The sequence below is a fragment of the Bufo bufo genome, chromosome 5 (genome assembly GCF_905171765.1).
Source record: "Bufo bufo chromosome 5, aBufBuf1.1, whole genome shotgun sequence".
In the NCBI taxonomy this organism is placed as follows: Eukaryota; Metazoa; Chordata; class Amphibia; order Anura; family Bufonidae; genus Bufo; species Bufo bufo.
Genome location: NC_053393.1, coordinates 273,466,022 through 273,489,760, shown reverse-complemented (window position 1 = coordinate 273,489,760; position 23,739 = coordinate 273,466,022). Strand labels below are relative to the sequence as shown.

The window sequence follows — 23,739 nt, the reverse complement described above, 5'->3', positions numbered from 1 at the left end:
AAAAGCCGCAAACCGCAGGTCTGAATTGACCTGCGGTTTGTGGCGATAGCTGACACGGGGGAAGGGGGCACGGGACCCCCCCGCGCATTTAGCCGAGGTACCTGCTCAATGATTTGAGCAGGCACCCTGTTCCGATCACCGCCCGCCAGGCGGCGGTGATCGGAACACCACATGACGTACCGGTATGTCATGGGTCCTTAAGGACTCGGGAACCATGCCGTACCGATACGTCATGGGTCCCTAAGGGGTTAAAGGTTTAGAATTTTAGAAAAAATTTTTGAAATTTTTCAGTAAATTTCCCAAATCAGTTTTTTTAAGTACCAGTTCAGTTCTGAAGTCATTTTGTGAAACTCATATAATAGAAACCACCCATAAATATGTTATTTTAGAAACACCCCTCCAACTATTCAAAACTGGTTTTAGAAATGTTAACCCTTTAAGTATTCCACAAGAATTAAAGCAAAATAGAGGTGAAATTTCAAAGTTAATTTTTTTTAAGATTTTCCATTTTAATCAATTTTTTCCTGTAACACATCAAGTGTTAACAACAAAACAAACCTCAATATTTATTACCCTGATTCTGCAGTTTACAGAAACACCCAATATGTGGTCGTATACCGCTGTATGGGCACACGATAGGGCACAGAAGGCAAGGAGTGCCATATGATTTTTGGAAGGCAGATTTTCCTGGAATGGTCTTAGAGCGCCATGTTGCATTTGAAACATGGTACCCAGACAGTGAAAATCTCCCAAAAGTGACCATATTTTGTAAACTACACCACCAAAGGAATTTTTAAGGGGTGTAGCAAGCACTTTGACCCAACAGGAGCTTCATAGAAATTATAACTCTTGGCTGTGAAAAAGAAAAATTACATTTATTTTTATTACACGAAAATTGTGCTTTAGGCCCAAACTTTTTTTTCCACAAAAAGATAACAGGAGAATATTCCCCCACAATTTGCTACCCATTTTCTCAACTGTTATTTGGGGATATGCCATGGCTCAGAAGGGAAGGAGCGGCATCTGGATTTTCTAACATGGAATTTTCTGTCATGGTTTTTAAGAGAAATAACTTTTTATTATTTTCCTGACTGATCTGCGTGAGGGCTTATTTGCGGGTAGTTTTTATTGGCACCATTTTGGTGCACATTTGCCTTTCTGGTAGATTTTCTCTTTTTTTGGGAGGTGAACTCATTTTTCTATATATTGTTTTTTACACCGTTCACTTGATAGGCTAGATCATGTGATATTTTTGCATATCTGGTCGTTATAGACGCAACAATGAAAAATATGTTTTTTTAATTTATTTTTACGTTTTACACAATAAGAACATTATTAGAAGAAGAAAAAAAAATCATGTTTTTGTGTTGCCATTTTCTTGGAGCTATATTTTTTAAAAATTTTCTGGCTATAATCTTCTGTGAGGGCTTGTTTTTTGCAGGGTGAGTTGACTTTTTATTGCTACCATTTTGGGCTACATACGACTTTGATTGATATAAAATTTTTTGTGATGTGACTAAAAAATGCTGTTTTGGCATAATGTTTATTAGTTTAGTTTTTTTGTTTTTTTACGCCGTTCACTTGATGGGGTAAATTATGTGATATTTTTGTAGAGCGAGTTGTTACAGACGCGGCCATACCAAATGCTTTTTACTAAAAAAAATAAAAAAATAAGTTTACACAATAAGAGCATTTTTAGAAAATAATATCATGTTTTTGTACTGCAATTTTCTTAGAGCCATTTTGTTTTAATTTTTCTGGCTATGGTCTTGTGTGGGGGATTATTTTTTGTGGGATGAGGTGACATTTTTATTGCTACCATTTTGGAGTACATACGACATTTTGATCAATTAACATTATGTTATTTGGGAGGTGAGGTAACTAAAAGTTTAGTTTTGGCCAATGTTTATTTAATTTTTAAAAGTAGTGCGTTTTATAGGGCAAAAAATACGGTATCTTAAAGGGGGAATTTTTTTTTTTTTTTACAATTGTGTCCCCCATAAGGTCATACAAGACCTCTGGTGGACATTTAACTTCACTTTTTTTTCTTCACTATTGATTTCTCATGTAACTGGGGCAGACATAGTAGACACAGTTACAGTGGAAATACACCCCCCAGAGAGGCTGTATAGCAATACAAGAAGTGGGATAATATTACATTGGGACTGGCTTCAGCAGTGATGTGGCCACAAGCAATATGACCCACTAAAGCCAGTCATTGGCTGGAGCTGTGCAGGTGAAGATGTCCATGCACTGCTAAATGTAAACAATACTGTAACTGGAAGATGGGGACAGTACAGAGGACCAGAGCGGGGTGGAGCAGGTAATTATAAATCTTCTATTTCAAGGGGGCAAGCTAAGAGCATATGCTTAAAAATCAATAGTACAGGAAAACACCTTTAAAATTAGTGATCTGAAAACTGTAAAATCATAAAACATTTTACATTAATATCATACATAACATGATGCAAATTACTCACCGAGCGTGGAATATACCAATAAGCTTGGCAATTAGTTTAGGCGAAAATCTTTCAGTAATGCAGAATTGGCTCAAACGGGCTAGCAAATCAGATGACAACACGGGAATAAAGTACAACAGCTGCACCAATTTCAGCTGCAAATCTTCTGGCAGATGTGCAAAAAAACCATCTTCCGGTTCTAGACAAAAAATAATAAAAAAAAAAGATACCACAAATGAAAATCTCAACCAATGACTACAGTAGGCCATACAGGCTTAAAGAGGTTTTCTGAGACCTATACACCAATGATCTATGCTCTGGATAGGTCATCAGCATCTGATTGGTGATGGTCTGACAGCCAGGACCCCTGCCAGGTGAGCTGCAATACCAAGCACAGCAGCCATCAAATGAATAGTGCTGTGCTTGATGAGCAGGAAGGTCGTGGAGCTCACAGGAACGCCGGTGCCTTCTCAAACAGCTGATTGGTGGGGGTCCCAGGTGTCAGACCCCCCACCAGATACTGATAACCTATCTGGAGGAGAGATCAGGAGTATAGAGTCTTGGAAACCACCTTTTTTTTGGGGGGGGAGGAGGGCGCAGAAGGAATCCATTTCAGCCAAATATCCTAATGTTAATCCAGAGCAAAGAAAAAAATCCAAAGTCCGTTTTCTTCATCTTAAGACTCCATTCACATGGGCATTAGTATTTTCATTGTTCTACTCAGTTATAGGTGCAGAACAATGAAAATAATGGAATCGCTAGATGAGCCACATAACTGACAGGAATGGCACACAATGTGCTATAAGCAATGCGCCGCACAGACCTTTCACTTACCAGTAGGACGAGCTCCCGGCCGGTCACAGACAGCGAAGGTAAGTATAATGCTTCTAAAATTGCTAAGTAACCATGGCAACCAGGACTGCACTAGCGTCCTGGTTGCCATGGTTACCGATCGGAGTCCCAGCGATTAAACTGGGACTCCGATTGGAACTCTCCGCTGCCACCAATGATATGGGGGGGGGGGGGGGTTTTATTTAGGAGGGGGCACACTGGCCACCAATGAATGTACAGTAATACAGGGGAGGGAGGGGGGGGGCACACTGGCCACCAATGAATGTACAGTAATACAGGGGAGGGAGGGGGGGCCCACTGGCCACCAATGAATGCACAGTAATACAGGGGAGGGAGGGGGGGCCCACTGGCCACCAATGAATGTACTTGTTGGGATCATGCACACGACCGTAGCCTGCTTTTTGCTGTCCACATCTTTTACGGCCCCATTGAAGTCAATGGGTCTGCATCCGACACGCAAAAAATGTGGATGGTATGCAGACAAAAGAGGTTTGTGTGCATGAGCCTTTATAGCTACAGTGCTAGTTGTAAATACTGGCGATCCCATCTGCACAACAGCCTGTCACTGAGTTACTGTACAAAGTTTAGCATTTCAATAAACGTCTATTTTCTGTGCAATTCCTTTACATATATAAGACTGGGCCACAAACAAATTGCAACGCCACACTTCGGTGAGAAAGTGGTAAATACAAACTTTATTAAAGGTAAAATATTACAATACAGTACATAGATAATTATTTTAGAAAGCAGCCATAACAAAATGGAGGACACAAAACCAAGGAGGAGGCTGAGGGGTCAGCACATACAGGACACTGCGAATAGCATGAAAAAAGCAGGCATCCACATTCACCTGTCTATAAGGTGCATGAAACTCCGGGACAAAACCAAGGAAAAAGGAAAGAGCAAAAGTGACATGTGGAAAAACATAAATGTAGTAAATACCCGCCGTGTGCTGGCTCCTCAGCCGCCGCCTCCCAACACCGTTTTGCCAGACACGCTGGATTCTTCCGGGGATGATCCTGTGGATGCCTGCTTTTTTTATGCTGTTCGCATTGTCCCGTATGTGCTGACCCCTCAGCCTCCTCCTTGGTTTTGTGTCCTCCATTTTGTCATGGCTGCTGTCTAAAATAATTATCTATGTACTGTATTGTAATATTTTACCTTTAATAAAGTTTGTATTTACCACTTTCTTACCGAAGTGTGGCGTTTTGTTTGTGGCTCAGTTTACACGTTTTTGCCCTCTTCGTAGTATTTAAACTATTGATTTTTCCTCCCCATGTTCCAATAGCCATGACTTTTTTATTTTTCCTTTCACATAGTTATGAGAGCTTATTTTTTGCCGGACAAGATGCGTTTTTTTAATGCCACCATTTAATTTAGGCCACTTTCACTCGCGTTTTGGCTTTACGGTTGTGAGAGCCGTTCAGGGATCTCACAAGCGATCCAAAACAGATCAGTTTGCATCAGTTCAGTCTCCATTCCGCATTGGAGACGGACACCAAAACGCTGCTTGCAGCGCTTTGGTGTCCGTCTGATGAAACTGAGCCAAACAGATCCGTCCTGGCACACAATGTAAGTCAATGGGGATGGATCCGTTTTCACTGACAATAGAAAACGGATACGTCCTCCATTGACTTTCAATGGTGTTCAAGACGGATCTTGGCTATGTTAAAGATAATACAAACAGATCCGTTCTGAACGGACGCAGACTGATCCGCACAAAACGCGAGTGTGAAAGAAGCCTTACCATGTCTTGAATTAGAAAACTGGAAAAAAAATTCTGTGTGTGGCAAAAATGAAAAGAAAACAGAATTCCGGCAAGGTTTTTGACATCACAGACTTCACAACGTACAAAAAATTACCTGATGTTCTTATTCTGCCGCTAAATACGAATGCGGCGATACCAAACTTAGATAGTTTTTTTGTTTGTTTTACTACTAAAGAAAAAAAACCTTTAGAAAAATCAACATTTTCTTTGCATCACCATATTCTGACCACCATAACTTTTTTACATTTCAGTCTACAGAGCTGTATGAGGGCTTGTTTTTTTGAGCTTTTTATTGGTACCATTTTTGAGCACTGTTATTAATTTTTTGGGGGCCAAAATGACAAAAAATTTGTGCGTTTTTCATTTTTTTTCCGCTATGGCATTCACCGCACAAGATTTTTTATTTTATATAAATACACTGCTCAAAAAAATAAAGGGAACACTTAAACAACACAATGTAACTCCAGGTCAATCACACTTCTGTGAAATCAAACTGTCCACTTAGGAAGCAACACTGAGTGACAATCAATTTCACATGCTGTTGTGTAAATGGAATAGACAACAGGTGGAAATTATAGGCAATTAGCAAGACACCCCCAATAAAGGAGTGGTTCTGCGGGTGGTGACCACAGACCATTTCTCAGTTCCTATGCTTCCTGGCTGATGTTTTGGTCACTTTTGAATGCTGGCGGTGCTTTCACTCTAGTGGTAGCATGAGACGGAGTCTACAACCCACACAAGTGGCTCAGGTAGTGCAACTTATCCAGGATGGCACATCAATGCGAGCTGTGGCAATAAGGTTTGCTGTGTCTGTCAGCGTAGTGTCCAGAGCATGGAGGCGCTACCAGGAGACAGGCCAGTACATCAGGAGACGTGGAGGAGGGCAACAACCCAGCAGCAAGACCGCTACCTCCGCCTTTGTGCAAGGAGGAACAGGAGGAGCACTGCCAGAGCCCTGCAAAATGACCTCCAGCAGGCCACAAATGTGCATGTGTCTGCTCAAACGGTCAGAAACAGACTCCATGAGGGTGATATGGTGGGGGTTGTGCTTTCAGCCTAACACCGTGCAGGACGTTTGGCATTTGCCAGAGAACACCAAGATTGGCAAATTCGCCACTGGAGCCCTGTGCTCTTCACAGATGAAAGCAGGTTCACACTGAGCACATGTGACAGAGTCTGGAGACGCCGTGGAGAACATTCTGCTGCCTGCAACATCCTCCAGCATGACCGGTTTGGCATTGGGTCAGTAATGGTGTGGGGTGGCATTTCTTTGGAGGACCGCACAGCCCTCCATGTGCTCGCCAGAGGTAGCCTGACTGCCATTAGGTACCGAGATGAGATCCTCAGACCCCTTGTGAGACCATATGCTAGTGCGGTTGGCCCTGGGTTCCTCCTAATAAAAGACAATGCTAGACCTCATGTGGCTGGAGTGTGTCAGCAGTTCCTGCAAGACTAAGGCATTGATGCTATGGACTGGCCCGCCCGTTCCCCAGACCTGAATCCAATTGAGCACATCTGGGACATCATGTCTCGCTCTATCCACCAACGTCACGTTGCACCACAGACTGTCCAGGAGTTGGCAGATGCTTTAGTCCAGGTCTGGGAGGAGATAGCTCAGGAGACCGTCCGCCACCTCATCAGGAGCATGCACAGGTGTAGTAGGGAGGTCATACAGGCACGTGGAGGCCACACACACTACTGAGCCTCATTTTGACTTGTTTTAAGGACATTACATCAAAGTTGGATCAGCCTGTAGTGTGTTTTTCCACTTTAATTTTGAGTGTGACTCCAAATCCAGACCTCCATGGGTTGAAAAATTTGATTTCCATTTTTTAATTTTTGGGTGAATTTGTTGTCAGCACATTCAACTATGTAAAGAACAAAGTATTTCAGAAGAATATTTAATTAATTCAGATCTAGGATGTGTTATTTTTGTGTTCCCTTTATTTTTTTGAGCAGTGTATATTAAAAAAAATTTAAATCTTGTGCGGTGAATGCCGATGCATGAACTATTAAAATAAATATATATATTTTAATAGTTCAGACATTTTTGGACGCGGCGATACCCAAAATGTTTGTTTATTTTTATATGTAAAATTGGGAAAAAGGGGGGGGGGGGGGGGGTTTCGGTGATTTAAATATAATATATTACATTGCATATATATATGCAACGTTTCGGCTCATGTGAGCCGAAACGTCGCAAGTTTGCCACAATATGGGTGAATAAAGTTTTATTGTTTTCACTACAATTCAGGAGTGCAGTCCAACTTTTTTCTTTTTTATAATATTGGGTATTGCTGAAACCCATTGTTGGACATTGCACCCGCTCTCTGGATGGTGCCCCCGTTGGATTTTTCTATATCTCTCTATATATCTCTCTCTCTCTCTATATCTCTCTCTCTCTCTATATCTCTCTCTCTCTCTATATCTCTCTCTCTCTCTATATCTCTCTCTCTCTCTATATCTCTCTCTCTCTCTATATCTCTCTCTCTCTCTCTATATCTCTCTCTCTCTCTATATCTCTCTCTCTCTATATCTCTCTCTATATCTCTCTCTCTCTATATCTCTCTCTATATCTCTCTCTCTCTATATCTCTCTCTATATCTCTCTCTCTCTCTCTATCTCTCTCTCTCTCTCTCTATCTCTCTCTCTCTCTCTCTCTCTCTCTCTCTCTATATCTCTCTCTCTCTATATCTCTCTCTCTATCTCTCTCTCTCTCTATCTCTCTCTCTCTATATATCTCTCTCTATATCTCTATATCTCTCTCTCTCTCTATATCTCTCTCTCTCTCTCTCTATATATCTCTCTCTCTCTCTATATATCTCTCTCTCTATATCTCTCTATATCTCTCTATATATATATATATATATATATATATATATCTCTCTCTCTCTATATATATATATATATCTCTCTCTCTCTATATATATACACAGTGGGGGAAATAATTATTTGACCCCTCACTGATTTTGTAAGTTTGTCCAATGACAAAGAAATGAAAAGTCTCAGAACAGTATCATTTCAATGGTAGGTTTATTGTAACAGTGGCAGATAGCACATCAAAAGGAAAATCGAAAAAATAACTTTAAATAAAAGATAGCAACTGATTTGCATTTCATTGAGTGAAATAAGTATTTGAACCCCTACCAACCATTAAGAGTTCTGGCTCCCACAGAGTGGTTAGACACTTCTACTCAATTAGTCACCCTCATTAAGGACACCTGTCTTAACTAGTCACCTGTATAAAAGACACCTGTCCACAGAATCAATCAAGCAGACTCCAAACTCTCCAACATGGGAAAGACCAAAGAGCTGTCCAAGGATGTCAGAGACAAAATTGTAGACCTGCACAAGGCTGGAATGGGCTACAAAACCATTAGCAAGAAGCTGGGAGAGAAGGTGACAACTGTTGGTGCGATTGTTCGAAAATGGAAGGAGCACAAAATGACCATCAATCGACCTCGCTCTGGGGCTCCACGCAAGATCTCACCTCGTGGGGTGTCAATGGTTCTGAGAAAGGTGAAAAAGCATCCTAGAACTACACGGGAGGAGTTAGTTAATGACCTCAAATTAGCAGGGACCACAGTCACCAAGAAAACCATTGGAAACACATTACACCGCAATGGATTAAAATCCTGCAGGGCTCGCAAGGTCCCCCTGCTCAGGAAGGCACATGTGCAGGGCCGTCTGAAGTTTGCCAATGAACACCTGAATGATTCAGAGAGTGACTGGGAGAAGGTGCTGTGGTCTGATGAGACCAAAATAGAGCTCTTTGGCATTAACTCAACTCGCTGTGTTTGGAGGAAGAAAAATGCTGCCTATGACCCCCAAAACACCGTCCCCACCGTCAAGCATGAGGGTGGAAACATTTTGCTTTGGGGGTGTTTTTCTGCTAAGGGCACAGGACAACTTATTCGCATAAACGGGAAAATGGACGGAGCCATGTATCGTGAAATCCTGAGCGACAACCTCCTTCCCTCTGCCAGGAAACTGAAAATGGGTCGTGGATGGGTGTTCCAGCACGACAATGACCCAAAACATACAGCAAAGGCAACAAAGGAGTGGCTCAAGAAGAAGCACATTAAGGTCATGGAGTGGCCTAGTCAGTCTCCGGACCTTAATCCAATCGAAAACCTATGGAGGGAGCTCAAGCTCAGAGTTGCACAGAGACAGCCTCGAAACCTTAGGGATTTAGAGATGATCTGCAAAGAGGAGTGGACCAACATTCCTCCTAAAATGTGCGCAAACTTGGTCATCAATTACAAGAAACGTTTGACCTCTGTGCTTGCAAACAAGGGTTTTTCCACCAAGTATTAAGTCTTTTTTTGTTAGAGGGTTCAAATACTTATTTCACTCAACGAAATGCAAATCAGTTGCTATCTTTTATTTAAAGTTATTTTTTCGATTTTCCTTTTGATGTGCTATCTGCCACTGTTACAATAAACCTACCATTGAAATGATACTGTTCTGAGACTTTTCATTTCTTTGTCATTGGACAAACTTACAAAATCAGTGAGGGGTCAAATAATTATTTCCCCCACTGTATATATATATATATATATATATATATATATATATATATATATATATATATATCTCTCTCTCTCTCTCTATATATATATATATATATATATATATATATATATATATATATATATATATCTCTCTCTCTATCTCTCTCTCTCTCTCTCTCTCTCTCTCTCTCTCTCTCTCTCTCTCTCTCTCTCTCTCTCTCTCTCTCTCTCTCTCTCTCTCTCTCTCTCTCTCTCTCTCTCTCTCTCTATATATATATATATATATATATATATATCTCTATATATATATCTCTATATATATATATATATATATATATATATCTCTATATATATATATATATATATATATATATATATATATACACACACACACATATATACACACACACTCACCTAAAGAATTATTAGGAACACCTGTTCTATTTCTCATTAATGCAATTATCTAGTCAACCAATCACATGGCAGTTGCTTCAATGCATTTAGGGGGGTGGTCCTGGTCAAGACTATCTCCTGAACTCCAAACTGAATGTCAGAATGGGAAAGAAAGGTGATTTAAGCAATTTTGAGCGTGGCATGGTTGTTGGTGCCAGACGGGCCGGTCTGAGTATTTCACAATCTGCTCAGTTACTGGGATTTTCATACACAACCATTTCTAGGGTTTACAAAGAATGGTGTGAAAAGGGAAAAACATCCAGTATGCGGCAGTCCTGTGGGCAAAAATGCCTTGTGGATGCTAGAGGTCAGAGGAGAATGGGCCGACTGATTCAAGCTGATAGAAGAGCAACGTTGACTGAAATAACCACTCGTTACAACCGAGGTATGCAGCAAAGCATTTGTGAAGCCACAACACGCACAACCTTGAGGCGGATGGGCTACAACAGCAGAAGACCCCACCGGGTACCACTCATCTCCACTACAAATAGGAAAAAGAGGCTACAATTTGCACGAGCTAACCAAAATTGGACTGTTGAAGACTGGAAAAATGTTGCCTGGTCTGATGAGTCTCGATTTCTGTTGAGACATTCAAATGGTAGAGTCCGAATTTGGTGTAAACAGAATTAGAACATGTATCCATCCTCTGATGGCTACTTCCAGCAGGATAATGCACCATGTCACAAAGCTCGAATCATTTCAAATTGGTTTCTTGAATATGACAATGAGTTCGCTGTACTAAAATGGCCCCCACAGTCACCAGATCTCAACCCAATAGAGCATCTTTGGGATGTGGTGGAAGGGGAGCTTCGTGCCCTGGATGTGCATCCCTCAAATCTCCATCAACTGCAAGATGCTATCCTATCAATATGGGCCAACATTTCTAAAGAATGCTATCAGCACCTTGTTGAATCAATGCCACGTAGAATTAAGGCAGTTCTGAAGGCAAAAGGGGGTCCAACACCGTATTAGTATAATGTTCCTAATAATTCTTTAGGTGAGTATATATATATATATATATATATATATATATATATATATATTTTTTTTTTTTTTATTTGTTTTTTTATTTGTTTTTTTTAACTATTAACCTCCTTAGGGGCCTAGTACATGGGATCTTCACACACTCCATTCTGAGCTATGCCTCGTGCGTAGCTCAGTATGGAGAAAGCCATGACAGGCCTGGATATCTTCAGCAGCGTCCAGGCTGCCATGGCAACCAATCGGAGCCCGCAATTTCACTGCTGGGGCTCCGATTTGAAGGAAGGAGGGGGGAGCTGCATCCCTCTACCTTCACTCACTGGTGCCGCGATCAGTGTTGATTGTGGCACCTGAGGGGTTTAATGACAGGGGCTTTGCAGGTCTTATTTACTAAGGCTCTGGTCACATCTACATTAGAAGACTCTTTCAAAGACTCCTAACAAAAAATATCTTGGAATCCTAACAGATCCCACCAGAGAGTGAATGGTTCCAGGTTATTGGGTGAATAAAGCGCAAAAGCTATGGTTAGAGGGAAATCTTACTAATTCTCAAGCCTTCTGCTGTGGAAAAGGAATTTTTTTTACTGAAATTGGAAATTTTCAATTTTCCTTATAAACTGGAGCATGTGACAGCTTCCATTGGTGCTTTTTAGCAATTATGTCATCTGTATAACAAAGATCCTGAAAACAGTGGGGGAGATGGATTAAACTGGTGTAAAGTAGAACTGGCTTAGTTGCCTATTGCAACCAATAAGCTTCCACCTCTGGAAAACAAAAGATGGAATCCAGTTCTATTTTACCCCAGTTTGATAAATCTCCCCCAGTTTTTCAAGGGTCATACAAGGTGGAAAACACATGCAGTGGTAACATACAGCTCTGCATGTTTTATAGACTGTATCAATTTATACACAACCACCTAAATGCACAATGGAAACTTTAAGAGGACTGAATCAACCCCATCAAACCAGGCATACTGCCTGGTAAGGATGATCATGCTGATTAAAAGAATAAATCTAGTGGCAAAATCCAATCCTTAGTTTTAATAATCACACAAATTAGGGCATCAGTGCATGGAAAGATGTGCCCTAGCCCCTCAGTGCACTGCAGCTCCTCCACTTTCCATACTTTGGCCCTTTTATTCAAGTGAAAGAGACGTGACTAATATTCATTGTGCCCTGGCCTAGAACTGTAATCCCACACACGTCCCATAGATTCAGTAATTTGTGCACATACTGTAGCTCCCAGTTTCTCTGCTGTTGTGATGATCTCGGCAGTGGGAAAACCCAAAAGGGAATTTTCATGCGCCGATTTGTTCGAATGCTTCAATTTTAATGATGTATCTATACAGCATTAAAATGTATTGTCTCCGGGGAGCCAAAGTTTGTTTCGCCCAAAGTCGCGCAAGACTTTGGTTAATTCCTACTGTATACATATCTGCGTATTGAAAAACTATTTAAAATATCAATCCGAACTGAGCTTTGGTACTGGCTGGTACCTCGGTACCAAAGTCCAGTTCAGATTGCTATTTTAAATAGTTTTTCAATACGCAAACTTCGGGCGAGAAGAACTTTGATCCGAAGGTCGATTTGCTCAAGCCTATCTAGGTCACATACTCTATGGCACACTCGGAGCCCTCTCTGTGGGCACCCGCACCCTGGAAAAAGTCTACGGTGTACCAATAAGCCTTAGAACTTTCCTGCCATTCATCAGCGCAGGGGGCACTATGAACAGCACCGGTAACGCATTGAATGCAGGCAGGCTATTATAGGTAAATGTAGGGTTGTTGCGGGTATCGAAATTTCGATACCTAATCGATACCTTTTTCCCGGTATCGATACGATACCGGGATTTCCATTTTTTCGATACTGGCCTGCGCTGCTGCGCAGTCTAGTATCACAGAACATGAGCGCGCTGCTGTCAGTGCACTCATGTTCCCTCAGCAGCACAGGGGAGAAGGAAGCAGTCTCTCCCTCCCCCCTGTGCTGCTGCTGCCGCTTCCACCAATGAACGGAGAGAGGGGCGGGCGCACTGCGCCACTAATGATAGGACTTTTCCTGGGTCCAGACTTTAAGTATTAGGCTACACAGAGATCTATCAGGGTGAATAGGACAAGGGATTAAAAGATCCCAGGTTCTAGCCCCTAAAAGGGGAAATGGTTATTAAATAAAAAGTGTAAAAAAAAATAAAATAAAAGTAAAAAAAAATAAAAAATTATTAAGTATGAATCACCCCCTTTCCCAATTTCACACACAAAATATATAAACAATAAATAAACAGATCACATATCGCCATGACCGAAAAGTCCAAACTATTAAAATATTTTAAAAAAATCTATAATACTGTGCGATTCACCATTTTTTAAAATGCGGAATGCACATGGCTTTTTTGGTTTATTTTTTCGCGTGGTATCGAGTATCGCCATACTTTTTTATGGAATCGAAATCGAATAATAAAAAATTGGTATCGCAACAACTCTACGTGAATGATAAAGAACATGGTTGATGCACTGTATTGGTATTCAGGTTAAATTGCAGTGTTGGCACTTTGCGATAAATAAGTGGGTTGTAGGGTTGCAGTTTCAGCACTCGGTCTCTAAAAGGTTCCCCATCACTGAAGCTCTAATTAGTGTATTAAAGGATATGGACACCTTTGTAAAAAAATTAAATAAAATTATTTTGTGGAGAAAATAATTTCTTCAATTGGTTCTGTTTATCTTTTTTCGTTTTACAGCCTGCTGTGCTTCCTAGCCACAGCAGGCTGTTCTTAGTGAATTTACAGAGAATCCATCATCTGACAGACTTTCTGTAACTCCTCCTGCCTCCATGGGAGCGCTCACTGTCTCCCTCTCCCTGCTAATGACAACCCCAGCCTGTGATGTGTTTTACAGGTCCTAATACACATCCCAGGCATCTGCACTTTCATCATCAGCCCTGCCATGTCTACTGTATGCTAATGACAGAGCTCTGGCGATTCATCTCAACTTGCGATCAGAGATGAATGGACAATATGTAAGATGTATGAGAGCAGCGAGCGGAGGATGGAAGGCGGGGGGAGAGCGATCAGAGATGAATGGGAATGGACAATATGTAAGAGATGTATAAGGGGCATGGCTGGGTTATCTCAGAGAAGGGAGGGGCAGCAGAGCTGTGCTCGTGCATGTGAAAGCAACAGGAACACCCACAGAGCTGAGAAGACATGACAAACAGGGAGTGAATCTCATAGAAGATCATTTCTGAGTGCATGTGAAGCAAACCTGATACCAGTAAACAAGTGGGGTTATAGATTTATATGGCACAAAGATGTCCATAGCCTTTAAAGAGCCTCTCGCAGCATGATTAACCCTCTTAAGCCAGGTATACCCCCTGGTAGGAATGATCATGCTGATTAAAAGGATACATTTCTTTTATGTTTATGTTAAACAGCTGAAGAGAAGTATTTTTATCCACATGCAAATGAGCAGGTTGGAGCACCAGAGGGCAGCGCAGGCTCTGTACTCACCGCTTCCTGTTCTCCTGCAGGGCTCCGCAAGCTGGTCTGTGACCTGTGCACAGGACGTCAGCGCACTTACGCTGTGCAATATCGAGTCATAGCATAGTGTGTCAGGAAGACCAGGAAGAGCGCTAGATCTCAGGAATGGCAGTGGCGTCCGGAGCAGAAAAGGACAGTTGATTTTTTTCTTTGGTCTACTCTGAGCTCTGATAAACATAGGCATCTGATCTGATTGGGGGTCTGATATGAGGTCTAATGAAAAATAGGTGCGTCTTATGGGCAGCTACATCTTATAGGGCAAAAATACAGTAATACATATTGAAGCCCGTTGCCGTATTGAGGACCGCATTTGCGGATCCGCAATACACGGGCAACGTTCCGTGGCCATTCCGCATCACGAATGCAGACCCATTCATTTCAATGGGTCCACAAATCCGGAACGGAATAACGGAACAGGACGGAAGCACTATGGACGGTGCCCGTGCATTGCGGACCGCAATTTGCGGTCCACCGCATGGGCACGGTTTTCACACGGTCGTGTGAATGAGCCCTAAGGCTGCAGCCTGAAGATAAGCGGTCAGCCTTGCATGTTAATGTCCCAGGTTCAAAACCCAGGAGAGAATTCTACATTTCTTTTTCATCAATTATTTTCTTATCTCCCTCATTTAACCCATAATAAAAAGGACATAGCCTTAAAATACTGAGAATAAAAAGGTTTTCTGTACTTCAACAGCTACTACAGCATGAGCAACGCAGTTATACAAACCGTGCCACCATACTTGAATAGCACTTTCTGAATTATATACCTGCACATTTTGAGATTATATATATATATATATATAAATAAATAAATAAACACACACACACATATACATGCATACATACACACACATACACAAAAATAAAATAAAAAAATACCATAAATTTGACATGCAGCTGTCTGAAGGTTCTGAAGCAGTTCTTTGTTTGATCGAGCTGCAGCAATATAAATAGTATCAATAATAAGGGCAGAAAGTTGATGATTTCTTGCACCAAGATGAACAAGCTGTATTGGGAGACTTGCAAGCCAGCGGGATAACACTTTACTTCGACTTCTGAAAAAAAAAAAAGTTGTAGTATTATGACAATGGACAGTTCAATGGTTTATAGGTTCACAACCTAATATAAGTTATTTGAAATTCTCTAACATTAGCAGAAAAAAAAAAATATATGAAATTGAAAACCAAACTATAAGGGTCCATTCACACATCCGCAAGTGTTTTGCGGTCTGCAAATTGCGGATACGCAACACACAAACACCGGCCATGTGCGTTCCGCATCCCGGGGAACTTCAATCAATGCAAGTGACGCCGCACGAAATGGGAAGTCACATGCGCGTCAAAGCTTGTGCGCCAGAATAATGGTCCCCAGGGATGTTGCAATGATCATTCTGCTCAGTGGAATTTACACCTGCTGCAAGGGCATCTGCATTCCCTCCAAAGAGGTTCCAGCACATCTGGAGTTGTACTCAAAAGGGAGGAATGTGGAGTAAGCGCCATGAAGCCTTATGCCTCCCAGGAAACCCTTTCCTAACATCGCAGGGAACCCAACTCACAGCCCTAAATTTAGGAGTGCTGCAATCTTCAGCCCCCTTGAGGGACCCAACCAGACTGTGCCCTCCAGATGGAAAGAAAATCTGCACTGAAGTGTCCTGATTTTATTCTTCCAGGTTTCTTTTCCAGCGGTTGGAATGGGGCCGGAATGTGCTGTCCACAGCAGCACTTCCGGATCCGCAAAAAAATAAACATGTCTTATTTTTGTCCGCAATTGTGGACAAAAAAATAGAACATGTCCTATTTTTGTCGGCCATGTGCGGTCCGCAAAATGCGGAACGCACATTGCCGGTGTCAGTGTTTTGCGGATCCGCAAAACACATATGGACGTGTGAATGGACCCTAAGTTTGACAATTTATTTAATAAATGGCAGTTATGAGTCATGCATTCAGTAAACCGTAAATAGTGCCACTGAAAAATACTGCGACCGCAAAGAAAAAAAGCAGTCATACTACTAGAGTAACAGGAAAATAAACAAAAGCAAGGATGTTGGCATGCAAAGCAGCAAAACAGAATTTTTATTTTTTATTTAAAACGGTCACCATAGTGCTATATATTTTTCTAACTGAAAATACATAACTAAACAAGCAATTTGCTTTACTGTAGGCCCATGCTAATTGCTGCGGTTTCAAAACTTTTTTACAGCTGAATTTTAATGTGCTTCACCTATAAAATCTGCATCACAAAAATCACAGCAATTTGTGGTGAAAGATAAGTGGCTTCAGTGCACTTTTTCTCCATGTACATGTACCCTAAGGCCTCTTTCACACGAGCGTGGCGTGAGGGCCCGATAAGATGCGGGTGCTTTGCGGTAAAATGGGCGATTTTTCTGCGCGAGTGCAAAGCGTTTTAATGCGTTTTGCACCCGCGTGAGAAAAATCGGCATGCTTGGTACCCAGACCTAAACCTGGACTTCATCACTGAAGTTCAGGTTTCGGTTAGGTGTTGTGTAGATTTTATTATTTTCCCTTATAACATGGTTATAAGGGAAAATAATAGAATTCTTAAAGGGAGTGTGTCACCACTATATGACCATATACAGCATTCGCATGGCGCTGTAGCACACCTATACATGATTCTAATGGTACCTTTGTTATTTTCTTTAGACATCCAGAAGCAGGAAAAACGAAGTTTATTTCATACGCAAATGAGCACTTGCAAGTGCCCAGCGGCGGTGTTCAGTGTGTAGGTGCGAAGGCTGCTCTGTCTTTTTAACCGTTACTCCTCCCCCAGCCTCTTCCTTTGCCCGCCCTCCTATTCCCTTGTATCATCCCTAGGTCCGGCCGAGATCCCGCACCTGCGCACTACTTCGCCGGCTGGCGCATGCGCACTAGTTGAATTGATGCTGTACCCAAAATTGGCATTGCAGTGTGCATGCCCCGGCCCGGCGAAGCAGTGCGCAGGCGCGGGATCTCGGCCGGACCTAGGGATGATGCAAGGGAATAGGAGGTCGGGCAAAGGAAGAGGCTGGGGGAGGAGTAACTGTTAAAAAGGCAGAGCAGCCTGGGCACCTACACACGGAACACCGCCCCTGGGCACTTGCGAGTGCTCATTTGCATATGAAATAAACGTAGTTTTTCCTGCTTCTGGATGTCTAAAGAAAATAACAAAGGTACCATTAGAATCATGTATAGGTGTGCTACAGCGCCATGTAAGTGCTGTATATGGTCATATAGTGGTGACAGACTCCCTTTAATAAAGAATGCAAAGTAAATTAGGGATGGAGGGGTTAAAAAAAAAGTTAACTTACCTGCTCCATAGCTGCCGATCTCTGTTCTATCTTCAGGACCTGACAAAAGACCTGTGGTGACGTCACTGTGCTCATCACATGGTCCAATCACATGGTTCATCACCATGGTGAGGGACTATGTGATTGGACCATGTGATGTGACGTCACCACAGGTCCTTAGCCGGCAGCTCTACATTACAGAAGACAGATCCGCAACTACGCAATCAAGTGGACTCGGTGAGTTAATTTTTATTTTTATTTTTAACCCCTCCATCACTATTTTACTTTGCATTCTGTATTCAGAATGCTATTATTTTTCCTTATAACCATGTTATAAGGGAAAATAGTACAGAACGGGTCCTCAGCCCGATCGTGACCTAGCAACCATGCGTGAAAATCGCACCGCATCCGCTTGCCAATGTTTGCGATTTTTATGCGGCCCCATTCACTTCTATGGTGCCTGCGTTGCGTGAAAAACGCATAATACAGAGCATGCTGCGATTTTCACGCAACGCACAAGTGATGTGTGAAAATCACAGCTCATGTGCACAGCCCCATAGAAATGAATGGGTCCGGATTCAGTGCGGGTGCAATGCGTTCACATCACGCATTGCACCCGCACAGAATACTCGCCCATGTGAAAGGGGTCTAAGGCTAAATTTCACACTAGCGTTCAGCAGGGAACAAACTGCTAGAGCTCTCTGGGTCTAGCATTGGCAGACACTGCCTGAATGCCTGCCGATCCAATTAAGTATAATGGAGACTGGCAGATATGCAGAGAATCGGCCAGACGAAAGCTGCCCTGCTGCGGTCGGGTTGCTGCCATGTATATATTTCTTACTCCTTTCCAAGACAAACAGAAGAAGAAATCGCTGATGAAACAGAAGCTCATGGAGTGCAAATCCGCTCACCATAATTGGTTGTGCAGCAGGGCACAAAATCCAGGACTGCAGAAATAATTTCTTTGGTCTTGCCAATGACTGCTGCCCAGGGTCGGGCACCATGAACACCACTGGGTCTGATGCACAATCAAACATTTAAAACCCACTTTTTCACTAACCAAAAGAAACAATTGAGGTTCATCGAATCCCAATTCATTTATCAATTATCTATACTACAACTTTCCAAGGACCATGTACACTACATGCAATCATCATGTCATTTTGCAGTCATCGTACACTAGCCATCTGTCAATATACATTCTGGGAATGTGTAGGATATGTATATTTTAGGCAACATTCATATATTTAATTTCAAGGCATCTAACGAGTCATTTTAACAACTGATTACATCCATTCATGCATTTACAAAGCTTTGCATGAGTAAAACAGGCAAACTGAGGACCTTTCACATGCAAATAACACTCATCCCGCAACAATGGTCTTTTAATATGTGCTATGCAGAGTTCTAATCAGTAATAGAGTGCCTGTGCATATATGATACCACAGCGAGTGCTCGCAAGGGGATTTATAGGAAACCTGTTGAATGGGGCTGCCGCTGAACTGTGGAAGTAGGCATCTGTGGCATCCCAATCATGAAGAATACTTAAAGGGGTTCTGCACTTTGTTTTAACTGATGATCTATCCTCTGGGGACCTCCGCCGATCAGCTGTTTGAGAAGGCAGCAGCGCCGCGCCCTTCTCACTGTTTACCGCTGGCTGAGTGATGCCACGACTAGTATCAACTAGCGTGGGCGGGGCTAAGCTCCATTCAAGTAAACGGAGCTTAGCCGCGCTCACGCTAGTTGATACTAGTCGTGACGTCAGTGGGCCGGCGGTAAACAGTGAGAAGGCCGTGGCGCTGCTGGAGCGCCGCTGCCTTCTCAAACAGCTGATCGGCGGGGGTCCCAGAGGATAGATCATCAGTTAAACCAAAGTGCAGAACCCCTTTAAAGGGGTTGTCTGCTTTATTTAGATTGATCTATCGTCTTAAGGCAGGTCATCAATATCAGATCTGTGGGGGAGCTGATCAGCTGTTTGAAAAGAAGGCCACGCTCGTGCAAGCGTGGTCTTCTCTTCATGTTTACCTGCACGCTGTCGCAACTGCAGCGGTGAGCAGGTGTAATTACAAGTAAACCGTCCCATTCATTTCTATGGGAGAACTGCTTCCTATACACTTGAATGGGAATGAGCCGTCCCATTCACCGCTGCTGGGTATATAGAACACGTTTATTGCATTTTGTGGTAACAGGCCGTCTTTAATTCAGGATACTCTGAAATTGAAAAAAGCTCACAATAGCTCTGCAGCCAGTGATCTTACCTTCCCTGGTTCAAACACATATCTTCTTCTTTTAAGTAAACCTTGTTAAAAAACATTAGAAGCATGGTACGAACAGGCAACTGAAGGTCTCTCTGCTGATACATCATGTACACAGCCTGAATCAACTTTTCTGTAGCCACTAAAATATACAACAGGTAAAATCAATTAACTAAAACAAAATGACAACAGGATGCAATTTTACCATGAGGTCTTACATAAACACTTCTAAAGTTTAAACTGGCTATCTGACAGCTTTTTCATGAAAAATGTTAAAGAACACCAGGGAAGCCACACACTGACTGAAGTCAAGTTCTTGCTGTAACGGCTGGAAGTGGAGAAAACTCAGATCCTGGACACTTAACCAGGGCTCCAGACTAAAAAAAATATCAAGGAGCCATTGGCTCCTAACCTGAAAAATTTAGGAGCCAAATTTAAAATGCATATAATTACGGTATAATAATAAAACAAACAACAGGTCTTACCTAGGGTTGTCACGATACCAAAATTTTGACACCATAAAAAAGTATTGCGATACTAGATACCACGTTAAAAAAATAAAACCACCAAAAAAGCCACGTGCATTACATATTTTATGGAACGTCTGGACCATAATAGAACAGTCTGATCCTAATTTTTGTCGGGACAAGGTGACAAAAAAAAAGGCAAATGGCAAGTTTTTTTTTTCTGTTACGGTGTTGACCGCATAGGAGATAGTTCGCACTTTTTTGGGGCGTGGCGATATGTATTTTTTTGGTATTGTTTATATGTTTTATATGTAAAATTGGGCAAGGGTGTGATTTAAACTTAATATTTTGGTGTATTTTTTTTTACTTTTTATTTAAAGGAAACCTGTCACCAGGGTTTTGTGCACAGAGCTGAGGACATGGGCTGCTAGATGGCCGCTAGCACATCTGCAATACCCAGTCCCCACAGCTCTCTGCGCTACTATTGCGTTAAAAAACCTTTTTGATCAATATGCAAATGACCTGATATGAGTCCTGTGTCCGGAGATGAGTCAAACGGAAAGGAGCCCAGCACCACCACGCGTCCTCCGAATCTCCTCCTTGCTGGCTGACGTCACAGAGCTGGAGCGCCGAAATCTCGCGATGCGCGAGCTAGCGCATGCGCAGTGTCGGCATCATGTTCATTCCCTGTGCTGGCATCAGCACAGGGAACGAACTACGCATGCGCTAGCTCGCGCATCGCGAGATTTCGGCGCTCCAGCTCTGTGACGTTAGCCAGCAAGGAGGAGATTCGGAGGATGCGGGGCGGTGCTGGGCTCCTTTCCGCTTGACTCATCTCCGGACACAGGACTCATATCAGGTCGTTTGCATATTGATCAAAAAGGTTTTTTAACGCAATAAAAGCGCAGAGAGCTGTGGGGACTGGGTATTGCAGATGTGCTAGCGGCCATCTAGCAGCCCATGTCCCCAGCTCTGTGCACAAAATCCTGGTGACAGGTTCCCTTTAAGAACTACTTCCCCCTTAGCAGTGTCGGACTGGGGTACCTAGGGTCCACCAGTAAAATTTCTTTTGGGGGCCCACCGTACCATACATTCGAATATAATAAATAATTTAACAAGTATATGAACATAGGCTGGTTGAGGTGCTGTACATTGAATATATGTATATAGCACAGTAAATCTAATGTGTTATGTGCCACTTGTGCAGGGGGTGGGAGACTAGGGGCCCACCTTGCTCAAGGGCCCACCGGGGGATTCCCCTGTACCCCTGTGGGCCAGTCCGAGCCTGCCCCTTAGGGTCTAGAACCTGGGATCTTTCATCCCTTGTCCTATTCACCCTGATAGAGCTTTATCAGGGTGAATAGGACTTCACACTCTCCCTGAAGCTCTGTGCATAGTACCAGGGCCGGCCTTAGGTGTTCAGGCGCCCTGTGCGAGCTAACCTTGTGGGTTTGTAGTAGGGGGGCTGTAGCCGGTAAGTGGGCCCATAGTTTGGGAAGAGCGGATAGGGAGGGTGCATGATCAGAGTCCTGCAAGGAGTAGGTGGGCTGCGTGGCTGCCCCTTATATCAGCCTGTTATACCAGGCTCGTTACTTTAACGACCGGCAGCCCTGCAGCCTTAACACCTTCACTGCCAGCCACACTTGAGCCTCCCCAGCGTGGTGGCATCTCTAAGACACAAAAAGCCAGTGAACCATATATATCTCTCAATAGTCCATGCTTAGTAGGAGGAGAGGTTATCTCCTCCTACTAAGCACAGACTTTTGAAAGAGATATGGTTCACTGACTTTAGTGTCTTGACCAGCACGGGGCTCCTATTAACCCCTTTCTTCCCTTAAGATAACTTTTGTGAGCCCAGGCAGGGAGCTCACATGGAGCACCAGCAGCGGCCCTTTGAGTGTTATCAGGGTCGTAAAGACATAAGGAGTAGCCTTTAGCAGCGGCAGCCAGCGCAGGGGTGACTGTTTGTGGAATGTTAAGTATGCGCTGAAAAACTTCTCAAGCTAACCTGTTCTGTGGAGCAGTCGGCATGGAGCGGCTCCCTGTTTTCATGACTGAAGAGCAAGCTGCTACTGTGTTCAGCGCGGGAGAATGGGGGTGTGAGTTGAGCAGCCAATGGCAGGGCAGCCCGCGGAGACTATGACCAATCAGCAGCCTCCTCTCTAATAACAGAGCTCTGTACTATGCGGAGCTCTTTTATTGGATTGCAGTCTGCCTGCTGTATGAAATCCCGTTCTTAAAGCGGCAGAGCAGCCGAGGGTCTAGGTGCAAATGGCGACAAGACTACAAAGTCTTGTCGCCATTTTGCAATTCTAGGTCGCATTTGCGACCATCTGGAGCCCTGATTTAACCCCTAAATGCCATGGTCGGGCAACTGGCTATAGGCAATTAGACTAAGGGAGGGGATGCTCTCTGTCACAGTGGGCCCCCAGCAAACTCAATCACATGGTGCCTATGCATGGTGAAAGGAGCCAGGGGCCTAATAAAGGCCTCCAGAACTGTATGCCTATTAGGCTGTGCCACAGGCATGGCCTAATGAACTGCCTGTCACTGTTAGGGTGATAATATAATGCAATGTGAGGTTGTCAAGTAGGACTAAAATAATGAACTTAAAAGGGTTTCTGTCACCCCACAAAACTCATTTTTTTTTTTTTTTGGATAGTTAGATTCCTCATAGCGCGATATAGGAGAATATAATAGTCTTGCTTACTTTCATGCGGCCGATTCTTTATAAAACGAAGTTTTATAATATGTAAATGAGGGCTCTACCAGCAAGTAGGGCGTCTACTTGCTGGTAGCCGCAGCAGAAAACCGCCCCCTCGCCGTGTTGATTGACAGGGCCAGCCGTGATCTCCTCCTCCGGCCGGCCCTGTCAGTATTTCAAAAATCGCGCGCCTCTGGTCATTCGGCGCAGGCGCTCCGAGATAAGGAGGCTCGTCTCCTCAGCACTCCCTCAGTGCGCCTGCGCCGATGGCGTCTTCTCTTTCGGTGATGTCATCGGCGCAGGCGCACTGAGGGAGTGCTGAGGAGACGAGCCTCCTCATCTCAGAGCGCCTGCGCCGAATGACCAGAGGCGCGAGATTTTTGAAGTGCTGACAGGGCCGGCCGGAGGAGGAGATCACGGCTGGCCCTGTCAATCAACACGGCGAGGGGGCGGTTTTCTGCTGCGGCTACCAGCAA

General features: G+C 43.2%; 1 protein-coding gene across 1 annotated transcript in view; it reads right to left on the bottom strand.

Moving 5' to 3' along the window:
* Positions 1 to 23,739, bottom strand: part of TEX10 (testis expressed 10) — a 196,880-nt gene that overhangs the window by 93,325 nt on the left and 79,816 nt on the right. Inside the window, exons 6-8 of the mRNA XM_040432491.1 lie at positions 20,096 to 20,234; positions 15,434 to 15,609; positions 2,481 to 2,658 (exon numbers count right to left, since the gene is read on the bottom strand). Coding sequence (XP_040288425.1) covers positions 2,481 to 2,658; positions 15,434 to 15,609; positions 20,096 to 20,234 — 493 coding nt within the window. The remainder of the gene's footprint in view (positions 1 to 2,480; positions 2,659 to 15,433; positions 15,610 to 20,095; positions 20,235 to 23,739) is intronic.